This window comes from Cephus cinctus, unplaced genomic scaffold (genome assembly GCF_000341935.2).
Source record: "Cephus cinctus unplaced genomic scaffold, Ccin1 Ccin1_scaffold0168, whole genome shotgun sequence".
In the NCBI taxonomy this organism is placed as follows: domain Eukaryota; kingdom Metazoa; phylum Arthropoda; class Insecta; order Hymenoptera; family Cephidae; genus Cephus; species Cephus cinctus.
In genome coordinates this window covers 1,314,619-1,329,204 of record NW_014332892.1, presented here as the reverse complement: position 1 = coordinate 1,329,204, position 14,586 = coordinate 1,314,619, and the positions used below count along the sequence as shown (strand labels likewise).

Below are 14,586 nucleotides of genomic sequence, written 5' to 3'. Positions count from 1 at the left end.
AAAAGGTAATTAATTAATCATCTAATTGACATAGTAATGCCAATCCTCTCTTGATCCAGTGACTTACGTGATAATCAGTATCCAATAAAAGTGATAAAACGTAATTTGTAGAATGACCTGTAGTTTTGAGTGTTCCAAATCGTGCAGATGTTATGTACAATGGACATTGATAGCGATTATTTACATTAATATCTACTGCCTCGCATGGCTTCAGCCAAATTATTGGCATTTGATCCCAAAGGACTTTTGGAAGACTTTCAGAGAGTAACATTTTTTTTATATCCCATCTGGCGCCTGCCAAAAACATGCCATATACGTAGACACCGTCATCAGGAGCAATGTTGGCCTCGTACATGGGCATTACCTATTTCGAAATATTTATGTTTTATAATATTCAATTTAAAAAAATTTGAGAAATACCTTGAAATCAAAATCAATCTTGTCAATGGATATTTTATATTTTCTGGCGTAGTTTTGTGTTGCACCAGTTAGGAATGCGTGTACGAATGAAAAGCCAGAAATCCAAAAAGATGCTGGTTTTCCTTGTAACAGCCATTTTTTAAAAAACGCTAGTCGTTCTAGAAAATCATTCACAAAGCTTGGTAATGGTTTTAAGCTAGGATACGCACTGGCTTTTATCCAAGTGGGTGGAATTTTTGAATTGAGCATATTAGTTGAGAGAACCTATAATAACGTAAATATAATTGTCGAGAAAAAATGTATTAAAAAATTACAGTCATTTATTCTGATCTGGAAAACAAACCTCCATTGCTGGCGTCATTACTATCATTCCCTTCACAGCTTTTTCAAGCGTCACTAAAGAATTCCGAACTTCTTTCAAAAGTGTATTATAGCGTTCCATTTCTTGTATCAATACGGTATTCATCGATTCCATATATTCGATTGGATACTTTTTTTGTGCTTCCTCAATATCGAAAAGCTCTGGCATTTTATCATAAAGATCTTTCTTCATAGTTAAAAGCAATTCGTCCTGTTTGGAAGCATCTCCCACAGTGACTGTTCCCTGAATGAGTATCATGGAATCGAAAAAAATTTTGGAAACTCCAAGATCCCTTGTAATTCCTGCATTAGTATGTAGACCAAAGACTTCCGGTGGTGGATTAGTAGGAATTCCTTCTATTTGTTTCACGTAGTCACGATGGTCGCACCTTTAAATTCACAGAAGTAAAATTAGAGCTGACTTATAACATAGCGATTACTAAATTTTGTACTTTTTTGGTAATGTGTATTCAGGTCCGATGTCAGCAAATGAATAATTTGGATTGTTTATCACTTCTGGATTGTAAAAATCTTGGAGTATAGTATTCAGACATCTGCGGTCTCTGTCGTCAGTCACCCTTCCACCATAATTACATTCGCCAGTTAGATACATGATGGCTTTAAATGGAACATTGTCATAGTCATTGATGAATATCTGAAGTTGTTGAACGGATATGAGGAAATCAGACTCGTTGAATCCTGTAGTATAAAAATGATTTACTTTCTATTAAATTATGATAGAATTAATTAGCATTGATACTAAACCATATCTAATATTCCATCCTTGTGGACCATAATTTCTTCGTTCTTGTACGACAGCATGAAAAAAGCATAAACCATATAAAAGTTTTGTAAATTCTTTTTCCTTGCCAGGACAGCCTTCAAAAAATTCTGGGTCGTTGACGGGATCAGTATTGTATGATCTGAAAATGATTGAAAATACAAAATAAAGAGAGCCTGTTATTATACAAAAGTTATTTAGAATCTGAAATACCGCATTAGATTTTGTTGAAGTCCCGTAGGCGGTTCGTTTGTCATCTTTACTCCATTTTGCAAAACCGTAATAGGAAATTTATCAGAAGGATAGCTAGTTAGCCAAAGGCGAAAATTCATGGAGGTATTTGTGGAATCGAAGTTTTCACAAATTTTTTCCAAGGCGGACATCCATGAAACCGCCAAGTGGCAGTTTTGCAGACAAACCCAGCATCCTTCATTCTGTCCTTGTTCTATAAGCTTTCGAGCCAAAGGACCTTGACCTTGTCCAAGTGATATTGAATTAAATCGCGATGCATAGTTCATATTCTCAGCAAAATTCGACAGAGCCCCCATTGGATCTGATCCAGGAGATAAGATAAATATCAATGGTATAAGACAGTTCGAGTCTGCATATGATTTTGAGAGATCAAAAGGAGGTGGAGTGACAAATTTAGCTCCCATACCGCTTTCCACAAATTGCATCACCTATTTAAAATTATAATTACATATAAATAATGTATTGGTGATAATTTTTATCACAGAAAAACTTAGAGCTTATATACCTTTATGGTTACTTTATCCGGTCTAATCATTCTCATTACAATTAATTTTTGAAATGAAGTCATTGAAGTTTCCCACGGTTCTGGTAGTGGTGAACTCTGCGGATTCATTAAATCATAAAATCGTCGCCATGCAGGTAAATTTTGTTGAAAACTGTTGATAAATTGTGAAAAAGCACTGAGAGTCTGACTAGCTCGACAGATTTCGTCCCAGGATTTATCCAAGAGCCATTCTGATGCAGGATTCTTTATGACATTGCCCATTGCCATTCCTCCCGATAAAAAGAACATCAGTTCATCCTTATTGATCTCATTGGTTGCCAATAAAATCGTGGTGTAAAGGACAAACGAGTAAAGTACCTGTTTAAATTTTTTTTTAAAGATACCAATGTCAGTAGAATAGTTTTGTCAAAGGCCAGTAAATTCTTAGTATTCAAAAGTACCTTATCTTTTTCAAATAATGATCGACAGACATTCTGATACAAATTATAAGTAAAAGTTTCTTTCAGAAACATCAATCTCCGCTCAAGAACTTTACTCTTGTTTGCGCTTTCAATTGATATGATATATAAATTGATGAACCAGGACAGAGAATATTGATACATCGGATCGATATTGGGTAAATCTGTTACTGTGTAATAAAGAGATGAACTGTGTTTGGCTATTGGTTTGTAACTTTGACGAAAAACTTCAATTTTAGCTTCAGTCTCCTTGGCCACTTCCTGTTTCTTTAATATGTCAGTTGAGAGGATTTTTGAAGAGTCTAAAATCTCAATAGCTTCCTCATCCTCAAGAATACTTGCACCAGCTACTGATAAGGTCTTTAGTATGTTGTCTTCGACTTGCTTAAGAGCTTTTTTATTTGCTGCTCCTTGAACTATTAAATGTTCTCTTTTCTCTTGAAGATCTGGTCTCTCTTTAGCTACTACTATCCCAAGTAATTGATCATCCAAACCTTCCAAGGTCAAGGCAAAGTTTATCAGCGTTACTTTGTTAAAGACTTCAGGCAGATAATGAGGATTGCGCAATTTTGATGTAATGTAAAGTCGAAATTTCAATCCGTATTCCACTGTTTTTTCACCCAATGTAATATACCAGACGCCAGCAATTTTATATATGTTCTTCATTAAAATGGGATCCAATGGTGCTTCTAATTCTTCGCCAACATTCTCTAGTAGCACTGGTTTACCTGTTAGATAATTATAATAATCATGGTTTGACGCAAGAGATTTATAATTTCTAAATAACAGTACCAAATTCGATGCATTGTTCCAAAATTTCCATGTAATTTTTATCTGTCAATTTAATCACTTCTAATTCACTGAATTTTTCCATAGCTCGAATCCATTTATTGGCTTGACTTTGAGGATCAACAAATAGACTCCATCTTTTTGAATTATCCATTATTATTGCATTCTCCGTGGAGAAAGAATCTCGCGGTAGACCATGTATGTTCCACGAGTTGATTTTTATTTCTGAGCCCAGGATATTAACAAAGCTGTAGATTTCCGAGCAAGGTATATTTAAACTCTTGACGTAGATTCGCCATTTTTCCAAATTCTCAATACGATAAGCCGTCGTGAATGGTCCGAGATATGCGATCATTCCACAAGAAATCAAAATGTCACCAGCAAGCGTGTCGTAGGATTTTTGTAAATTTTCAGCACACATCATCCACCGATCTTTTTCACCACCCAAACCGTTGATAAGCTTTTCAGCCCGAATCAATTTGTTTCTGCAATTGGTCACCTGAGCGAGTGAACCAAAATTGAATTAATGTATTACAATTATTATTATAATTTTGCGATTGTCCATACGCACCTGATTTTCCAAGTCAATTTTCCTCGACAAAGTTTCACGTAGACTCTCATTTAATGCTGCTAGTTTTTCATTCAGTGCGGCCAACATTTGACGTTTCTCATTCAAAAACGCCATAGTGTCCTCAAAATCCTTTTGTGCTGCTTCAAGCTTAGCTTTTTTTGGCGCAACTTCTTTAGCCACTTTATCATACAGCACCATGGCGCGTACCCACTTGCAAAGTCCTTCTGCAGCTTGGGAAGCTTTGGCCACGATCTTTGGTTCGAAATTCGCATCCGTCATGTATGTTCTTTTGATTACCTTTTTGTTTATAAGACTGTACAGTAATTTATATAGCACAGTACTAGCAAGACAAAGAGAAGTGTTTTGGCTAAGTACCTGCATCGTGCTGACAGGAATATTATCCTTATCGTAATCCCGTAAATTATCTAAAAATTTAAGATCGCTTAAAAGACGTTTACTGGGTCCCCAATAGTCCAAAATCTTCTTTCCCGTTGCAGCATCATTTACTCTATCCGGTGGAATATTCATCATCACGCAAACCGCGGCCATCACAAGTTTTACACCCTCCGGTGGATTCTTCATTGATTTCACCAGAGTAATATCAGCCGGTTTTAACGTGTTTAATGCAGCTGTTAATAAATTATTTATATTAATAACTACACAACTATATACTATAATTGTATATACCTATTGCTTCATCAAGAACCGGAAGTGCTTCCGCCAGATCAGCTTCACATTCAGCTTTGAGTGCTCCAGCAACTTCGGCCTGGGCATTTGCAGCATCTTCATCCTTCTTTACCATAATCGTAGCATTTTCTACACTTATATTTTCACTTTCAATCTGCCTCATAGTCTGCGTTGTTAAAGTCGCAGACATCTCCAGCTGCGGTCGTAGAGCAGTCAGGGTTGACTTCATATTTGTCACTTGTTGAGCAGCAAATTCTAATTTATCCAAGCCACCCAGATAACGGTCTCTGTTACAGATCATAGAAAAATATTGTTAGAGCAAAATAAGTATTCTAGAATCCCATATTATACCTGGCAAGGATGAGCTCCTCCTGTTTTTTCCTCATGAGCTCGGCAAAGGTTTGTATGAGGTCTAAGAAAGCTGCTGAGGTAATATAAGTTTTTCTTCCACAAGCTTCATAAAATCTTATACTTATATCTTTGGCACAAACATGAAAGTATTTGCAGGCTACGACAGAATTGATCTTGATCTCATCCGCCACATTGATACCTGTTGTACACCTGATGGCTACCTGTTCCAATGCATCTTCAGGCCAGACTTCAAACCAATCTATGGTACAGCAACTGACAAGACTTGGATAAAGACGCAATCTATTCCTGAAGGATTCACCAATGGGACTGAAGCACAGCATTATGTGAAGCTTTTCTTTGCAACGATTTACAAAAAATGCTAGTACAGCAAGCACTGAGATGTCCAGGTTACGGTTTCCGCCTTGTGCAGCCAGTCTGGTCATTTCAATGACTTCCTGTCGTTCTTCGACTGTAAATAAATTCGGCACTTCTCCGGAGTTCAATAGACTGTCGATATCACCTAGAAATGCTTCCTCTTTGATTTGACCTTCAGTAAAAAGAAATACCAAGTCCTTTCCGGTTCCACCGGAATTTTTTAAAACCTTCTTGATATCCTCCCGCCACTCGTTCATGCCATAAGCACTTCCTATTTCCGGTTGGAATAAACCATGACCAGCCATTCCTGCTGCTAGTCTAGTTAAAGATTGTCTTCCTGAGCCCCCGACGCCAACCATTAATAAACTGCCACAAGGAATTGCCAGAATTCGACAAACTCTTGCAAGGTGCTCCAAAGCGTAACGGAATAGAACTATGTCCATTTTGTTTTTGTGAGTGTTGTTGTACTCTTCCAGACAAAGAAGAGCTACCCGCTTATATTCGTCCATCGATGTGATCTCTTCGTATTTTTTGTCTTCCGGAATGGCGTCTACGTCCATGAAATTTCCAAATATAAGATTTTGCAAACTCGCCTCAGTAAGCTGTTCGTTAAATTTTGGTAAATGATCGAATACAAAATCGAATGATTCCTTGAACGTGCCTTGGGTAGTATCTTTTAGCTTATCGAACAACCATTTACGATCGCCCAGATCTATGAGACGATCGCCAAACACTCTAAGGATTTCGTGAACCCAAAGTCTCACAAACGTCAATTTTGATTCCGCAGAATCCTTCTGAATCATTGCACAACCTGTTATTACTCTTGAGAAATCACGTAAGTTAAATAAATAATGGGACTTTGCTGGTGTCGGCCTTAAATCATTAGTGGCACTCTCGAAGACGTCCATTGTTGCATTTACCAGACTGTTCACCACGATAAGAACATCCGTTGCAAATCCATTCTTCTTTAAACCAGTGAGAGCCACGTTGGTGAATATTCGAAAGATACTCTCTCGTGAGAATGTATTAATTGAATACAAATTAAAATGTCTTAGGAAACGATGGTAAACATCTTGACGACTTCCGCCTGGTGGTGCCATGGCGCAGATGAACATAGTATCAAAGATTCGAACCTCTTCCGGTTCCTTAAGGTCATACCATTGTCCATGGTCAAAATATTGTCGTAGCAATTCAATGGCTGGTTGAGCTCCATAGACTTCTTTAGCTGGCATATTAACGTCATCTACAAAAACGATACAGTAAGTTCCTCCCATTGGTCCAAAATGGCCTTTACGCCTCTTGAATAATTTAGAAACAACAAGTTCTTGAGTTTGTGCAGCAGTAGTTTTAGCGGTAAACGTTAAAAAATTAGGAAGATAAAATTTTTCGTCCAACTTGTTCATCATTAATTCTTGTACATAGAAACTCTTACCGGTGCCAGTTTCACCATAGAGTAAAAATCGTTTACGGTGTTTGATATGACGTAAGAAAAGACTTTGGTACTTTACAGTGTCTATGGTAGGTACCATCATTTGACCTATACTTTGGGTCTCAATGATTTTTTCTGATTTTGCTGTATCCCCAAAATATTTCCAGGCACCTTTGCCTTTGAACGTGTAATAATTGTCATGTATCAGTCCTTCTCCGGGCAGAGAAATAATAATATCACCAATTTTCTCGGGTACTGGATAATCTGAATTTTCATTTTTCCAAAAAGGTAAATAAAACTCATTAAATTTACAACGTGAATCGTAATCCAAAGTGCCACCTGCGCCCCATACCATTGACATCATCATGGATGCTTGTAACCAGGGTGTAATATGTTCTTTATAGTCATCTAAATTTTCCTCCACAGCATCATCCATAAACATCTCAAAAAGATTTAACGTCGAGACAACATTATTAATCTGGCCGGCAGTAAGGGTTGATTTGCATCTTTTGCGAATAAATTCCAAGCAAGGGTCAGCCAGCCATTCAAAATATGCTTCCAAGATATCTTCGTACGCAACACGCCATTTTTTATTTACACTGTTGATCCAGGATTTAAGGAATGGTCGCCAGCCTAGAACGTGTGGTTCTATATAGATCATTCCACAACGTGAGACAGTAGCTGGTGAAGCTTGAAGTAAGTCCATAACTTCAAAAATCATTGACATGACACCTGTCATTTGCATGACTTCACCAGATGTCAAACATAGTTTTTTATTGTCATCCAATACAGTATTCAAATTCTCAATCCATACAGCATCTACCGGTCCGTCAAAGATGAGCCATTTTCTATCTGGATTATCTTCAGTACAGTAACGCCTAAAAGCAACAGCACACACGCCATCGGTCCATTCCGATGATACTGGATCAAATTGACCATATAATTGGCCCATGGTTATTGCTTTTGGATTGACAGTCGTGTATTTTGTTACCGCGCCATTTTCATCGCCCCACCCATGCATCAAAGTTAGCGCATCAGCCAAAGTTCTCAAAACTGATGTTTTTCCGCCAAAAGGATCTCCTACCAGCATGAATCCATGTCTAACTATCATCATCTCAAACGTTTGTATAATTTTTAATAAAAATCCATCAACTGGCTGAAGATTCTTCTTCAGGACGACTTCGTTAACGGCTTTAAGAAGAATGTCATAATTTGGCGATGGCAATTCAACTCCAGGAAATAAATCTGAGATGATACCCTGAAAGAGGGGTACGTCGTGTGCTAAGAATTTTGGAAGATTGACGTCGATGATGGAACGAAGTAAAAGTATCATCTCATCTTCGTTTGGAAACTTCAATTTGATATTCTGCGCAGCAGTCAGTACAGTTTTCACAGCACGCATTCCATAATCGTAGTGAGATTGAGATGATAATTGTTCTGAGCAAAGTTTATAGGTCGTTACAATTTTAATGGACAGCACTCTGGCAGTGCTAAATCCTGAAGAATAGAGAAATATTTCGCCAATCATGGCATAATCAGGTACCATCATGGCCACTGTCCTAAAGAGGACCTTCAAGTTATCAGGGAGTTCAGATCTGCCTGCGTATCCCGGATTCATAGTGATACAAACGTAAACAGCTGGATTTAATTTCAATTCTGTTCCTTCGAATATAAATGTCTCCAGGTTGCCACGCACTGCTTGCACTATACACAGGATCTGCTGAGCGACCACAGAAAGTACTTCTAGTTCAATTCTATTGAACTCATCGAAACATGCCCACGCACCACACGATGCCAATCCTTTGAAGAATTTACCCATATTTTTGTAATCTAAACCATCTGAGCAATTGAACACCACGCATTGAACGGCTATTGCTCTGCCCAGATCTTTTGTTGTTTCTGTCTTTCCCGTACCTGCTGGACCTTCGGGAGCGCCATTTAAATGGAGAGAATAGGCACCGATTAAGGTTCGATAACATCTAATGAACATTTAATTAATGATTTAATTAATTTTTTTGTTTTTTTGTTGTAATATATCATGTACCTGTCTGTCAACGGCGTGATAACTAATCGAGGACAATTTCCAAGATATTCATAAGCATAAGATACAGTTGCATTGATAATTCTGACAAGGACATCATCTTCCCAATAATATCGCAATTGTGCCAACCATTCAAAATCAGATTCGTGAGTGATATTTTTGTCGATTAATAGTTTAACAACATCCTGGGCATGGACGTCGATAGTAATTAGTGCATTTAAGGTGGTACGATTCTGCTTTGATAATTGCCCTGAAATACATAAATGGTCAAAAATTCGATATAGGCATTTTTACCGAGCTTTTACGAAATTCTTGCAGTTTTGAAAATATACCCTTTACCAAATTGACCATTTCTAAAATCTGTGCCTTCAATTGGTCATACAGAGTCGTCATAGTCGAAATTATGTGTGTCATTAAGCAATTTTGCACTTCTATACTCCAATATATTTGCGATACGCATAGTACAACCATCCCTGGCCAAATTCGCACCCACATTACACGTTCGTTCACTTCGTAATCAAAATAACTCATTAGTATCTCATGTCTAATTGACTTGACCATTTCCTCTTCAACCTGTTGAATGATTGTACTGTAATAAGCGATAATTGCAAGAACAAATATAAAAATTGTCACACCTGTACAAGCCAACGTTCGACACATCCTCGAGCTGCGACAGTGGATATAACATCTTGAAATTTAACTTCTTCTTTGTCGTCACTGAACATGGAATGAATTTCCAAATCTTCATTAAATCTATACAAAATTAAGGAATGTATTAAACTAACTATACATAAAAATAGTAGCGTTTATAAGTTTAGCTACCCAAGTTTAGCAATTCCCTCAAAACATTTTTTTAAGTGAGGTTGCACACGTAGAGGATCCTTAGTCTCAGAGAGTATCTCGAGCATGTCATCATTACTGAGAAAGAAGAAACGTGGAAAAAATAATCTCTTCTTCTCTAAATAATTAGCGACACCGTCATTAACTTTTTCCATCATTTCATTTGCTTCCTTCATAGCCTCGTACAGTCCAACCTAAATAAATATTTTTTTGTACAGAATTACTGTTATAAGATATAGTATAGAATATATTACTATGATCTATATATATTGAATTTTAAGAAGACTTACTGAACCAGCAGTCTCTCTCACACGAGCATCCTTTGCTACTCCTTGCATTGCTCTACGATAAGTCCCATCAACTTCTGAGAATAAAATACCTTCTTCAGGTAACTGAGCAACAATATCCTTGCTTGAGAATATTGGTAGCAGATACATCCACTGTACTTGAACCTATGAGAAAAATATTATTTATATAATTAAATTAGAAATAAATAATTCTTCTTACTTTCTAATTCAACACCTGATACCTTTGTCCACTCATCAATGGTTCTTTGTATTCGAAGAATTAAATCATAAAACACCTTTACTTCCTGTTCAATAGGTTTCACAAATGCTGAACCACGCATTGCTTGAACCTTGACGATGTGTTCTTCTAGCAATGCTTGAATATCATCAAGCTGTGTTAATATATGAACACCTGAATCTTTGAACATCATAGTTGTGAAGTTCATTCCGTCCCATTCATGAGTCATTTTTGCCAGGAGTTCCTGGAGAGAGAGTTCCTTTGTCGCACTCACACTTATCAGTTCATACCTTATGATACAAAGTTGGATGAATTATTATTTTAATTATTAACCGTAGTAGGAGGAATATAGGTAAATTTTACTTGTCCAAATCACTCATTAAATTCATATCAATAATTTTTTGCAGTGTGGTGCCAGCGTCTGGGGTTAAGTCAAAACCAGCAATCTCAGACATGTCATCCCAATGTCTTTGGCGTAATGCAGGATTACAGAAGCATACTGCTAATGGTACGTATTGCTATCAAAAATGAAATTAAGTATAGAAGACTAACTAAATAATATGATAATAACTATGTACCTTGAACCACTTAATATGTTCAAGTAACTGGAAGCAAAGTTTCATTGGCGCTGGTTGTTGAAATGGATCAGGATCATCCACAGAGCCTGCAAAGCTACCAGAGAAATTGTTTGAATAATTAATTTACAGCAATATTTACCTTAAGCAACTTTATGGAACCTGTATTGGTAATTCGTAGCATTGTGCATCTTTATCTTAGTTCTGTATGTTTTGCTAATCTTTGTAAAGTCTGTGAAATAATCCGTCGTCTTGTTCTCAATGACATTTGAGTCAAGATATTCAAAAGGACCATAAAGCCAAACTCCTACGTCACGTTGCCACTGATAAGCACGATATATTAGACTATAATAAGGCATAATAATTTCCTTGAGTTCTTTAATTCTAGGATAAGCAGTTTTCGGAAATTGAAAAAGGCCTTCCTCTCGATTTATCCACGTTGCTTCTTCATCCATACGATCCAATCCACGTACGAATTTTCTCATATCCTCAATGTAATCCTTTATACGATTTATATCGTCCATATCGTCCATTATAGAAAGTCTAATATGAAATTGAAATTATTTGATAACAGAAATTCGTAAGTTACTTAAAGGGATACTGATACCTTGGAAACATTTGTTCAACCTGACTACCCAGGATGGATGTTTTCTGTTGCAACTGTTCCTCTAGATCAAATTTCATCTGCTCGAACATCGAACTGTTTTGCTCAAAAATTGGTTTTATTCTCTTAAGCCAATTTATTGTCGTATTGTTCAATTCTATATGATCCTGATCCAATGTAGTCATTTCAATTAGAGAAGCCATTATGCATAACGAATGTGTAATCTTCTCACGTAGTTTTTCCATAAGAGTTGTAGTAGCGTATATCATATATTCACCTAATTTAAGTATGATTAAGTTTTATCAATTCACAAATTTTCTAGAAAAAGTATCATAGTCCCTTAGCCCAAACCTAATTCCAACAATTCTTTCGTGTTGCGAGGAATATTGAGTGAGCGTTCTTCAAGTCTCTCAAAAGTTTCGCAAATCTCTAAATTAAAATTACGATGACGTTTAATTAATTCGCCAATTATTAATTCGCGGACGTCCTTCGTGTATTTAGTTAGTCCAGCTTTCGCATCCTCCTGACGAAGTCGACCGACACAAAAATATTCATTTCCAGTCTATGATAATTAAATATATTAATAAATTAATACCGGAAAAAATATACAATTCAATTACGATTATGTTGGCGATTGGATCAATTATTTACCAATCCATAAATCTCTCCCACGAACCGATTGAAATCCTCGACTCTAGCGACACAATTTTCAAAATCATGTCCTTGGGCAACATATATTACGACATCTTTATGCGTTTCTGGATCGTATACGACTCCAAAACGCTCATGTAAACTTTTCACGTATTCATTTAACGGCAAATACATATTCTCGAGAATGGTATCTAATCGAGAATGAGATTGCTTTACATACCAGTCTGGTAAAACGACAGAAATAAATTCCTGTTGCGTTTTAATATTCACCCAGGACTCTAGAGTCTGCAGTGATTGTGCAATATCTGCTATTTCATCGATTAATCTATGAAATATTGCGTATATATCACGTAATAATGGAAATACAAATAATTCATGGTTCTCGCACTTCAATTCCAACTAATTAAACAAAATTAAATATTGCATTAAATTCATGTTGCATGTCCTTATGTGTTTTCGTGTAATTACTTTAAATTACCCTTAATAACGGCGTTGTACTCCAATCGCTTAATACTTTTAATAAGTGTTCTATAGTGTTCATCATACGGTTCACTATTTGAAGTTCGAGAATTTTAGAAGCACAACGTAAAAAACTTGGCACAATTTCAGGCGGTACATCGTGAATGTAACGTGGTTGTGATATCAATCTTACTATGTCAGTATAATAAGTGTTTGTTATTATCAGCGAACCTTTTTTCATGTCTCCTTCAATTAGATCAAGTAGCCTAGAGAGAACTTAAATATTACCCAAAATGCTGCAAGAGCGCATGTGTTTAATACAACGTACCTGTTTAAATCTTGAAATCCAGAAGAGTGATAACGTCGAAAATCGATAATCAATTCAGGCAACACAAAATACGCTCGTGATATTATGTTTTTGATGAGTTTGTGTGGGAAATAATATTTTTTGGTGATGATGCAACGATGTTTTAGAAATTTTGGACGGAATTTTGTACGTCCTTTACACTTGTGCGCTGGCTCGACATATTCAGGCCATTTATTGCCATCTTCACTTGCAATAATACGTCTTACCGCCATATCGTGCATTTCTTGATAATAACGAGTCTTTGTCTCATTTAATTGATTTTCAAAAAATTCATTGTACTTTATTCGCAGAGACTTTGGTACTAAGTTTCTTATGTTTCGTTCCCAGTCCTGTGTAAAGAATTTAAAAAATATATTCTATATAGTGTTGGAGAGTGTTTTATGGTGTTCAAATATAACCCGATAATGTATTTACCGGAAGAAGACCAACAGTTGGTAACATTTCTGCAAATTCTTTAATTTTGCTGTAATAAAAGGCTTGTGGCATTTCGAGGTGGCATTTTCGTATGTCTCCTTTCACGCCAATACGAAATTCCGCAATTTTTGCTTTGCTTGCCGCTTCTTCTACCATATTGTAAAATTCCCGCTTACGTACCTAGAATTCGTCATTATATCTATCATGAATCACTAATTATGTAAGAATTTAGAAAGGTTACTTTCTGCAGTTGAAAAGTGCATAATGGATTTCTTTCCATCTCATCTTTGTCTTTGAATTGATTAATATCCGGAATTGGTGACATTTTTGGTAGTGAAGTCTTTCCATACAAAATGTTGTATAATTCCCATGATTCCGACATTTCAAAATCTAAGAAATGTTCTTCGCCAGTTCGGACTGTCAATAAATCAAAGTAGGTATTATAGAATTCTGTGTTCTAAAATTCTCGTTTTTCAATTTTTTTCTTTATCATCTGCCAACAGAACGAGGATATCATTATAATAACGAATATAATGCCATTCGCATTTTACAACGGTGGGAGATATATGGAAAGCATTGTATTTAGTATTCTTACGAAAGCCTGATAAAAATAAGTGATGAAGACTCATACAAACCGATAGAATTCGAATATTTGAAATCAATCGTTCGCGATAAAAGATTGCTTCCTTATTATATTAACCCTCAAACGGCTGTTCACTACATCGTTTATTTATTACAGAATTTACGTATGGAAAATTCGCTTTAGGGCAATTCGATTTACACCAGGGACCGTTTTACAAGACTATCAAACACTATCAAACGATTAGAAGTAAAAAAAGTTTAAAAAATAAAAGTTAGCTAATATCACACAGGTTGTAAAGAAGGTAACTGAACCGATATTTCTTTTATATGCAGTCCCTGCTTCACACGAATGAACTCTTTCTTCATGAAACCTAGGCTAAAACTAGATAAATATTTAAAAAATATATATATTTTTACTAGAGAAATCAGTGTAATAATCTGAAATTCTAATTATATTACGTAATACATTTCTCTAAATTCTTTACAAAAATCTCATTCTTTTTCCGTTTAATTATTATCGACATATCTTCTATCCCATGTCGTTTAAAAT

At 36.1% G+C, this 14,586-nt stretch overlaps 2 protein-coding genes across 4 annotated transcripts; both read right to left on the bottom strand.

Annotated features, from left to right (window-relative positions):
- Positions 1-13: 13 nt before the first annotated feature.
- On the bottom strand, positions 14-12,606 carry LOC107263951 (dynein heavy chain 7, axonemal). Of its 3 annotated transcripts, XM_025081542.1 has the most exons (25): positions 12,215-12,606; positions 11,915-12,125; positions 11,567-11,840; positions 11,122-11,502; positions 10,963-11,056; positions 10,748-10,902; positions 10,389-10,674; positions 10,150-10,311; positions 9,842-10,053; positions 9,655-9,772; positions 9,352-9,592; positions 9,023-9,269; positions 5,175-8,957; positions 4,824-5,110; positions 4,512-4,765; positions 4,137-4,433; positions 3,569-4,064; positions 2,759-3,504; positions 2,319-2,675; positions 1,775-2,241; positions 1,546-1,703; positions 1,233-1,479; positions 764-1,169; positions 421-684; positions 14-364 (listed from the first exon to the last, which is right to left on the bottom strand). In XM_025081542.1, exons 1-25 carry the CDS (start codon positions 12,386-12,388, stop codon positions 14-16), a joined length of 10,668 nt encoding a protein of 3,555 aa, XP_024937310.1. In that variant the 5' UTR covers positions 12,389-12,606. The 3 variants fall into 3 exon arrangements, with proteins under 3 accessions (XP_024937310.1, XP_024937311.1, XP_024937312.1); XM_025081543.1 differs by lacking the exons at positions 11,122-11,502; positions 11,567-11,840; positions 11,915-12,125; positions 12,215-12,606 and having other exon boundaries at positions 4,137-4,765; positions 10,748-10,886; positions 10,963-11,073; XM_025081544.1 differs by lacking the exons at positions 11,122-11,502; positions 11,567-11,840; positions 11,915-12,125; positions 12,215-12,606 and having other exon boundaries at positions 4,137-4,765; positions 10,748-10,883; positions 10,963-11,057.
- A 77-nt stretch (positions 12,607-12,683) lies between these two features.
- Positions 12,684-14,490, bottom strand: LOC112493850. Its single transcript, XM_025081636.1, has 5 exons — positions 14,090-14,490; positions 13,696-13,947; positions 13,455-13,634; positions 13,002-13,369; positions 12,684-12,939 (listed from the first exon to the last, which is right to left on the bottom strand). Exons 2-5 carry the CDS (start codon positions 13,834-13,836, stop codon positions 12,684-12,686), a joined length of 945 nt encoding a protein of 314 aa, XP_024937404.1. The 5' UTR covers positions 13,837-13,947; positions 14,090-14,490.
- Between the last annotated feature and the right edge of the window lie 96 nt (positions 14,491-14,586).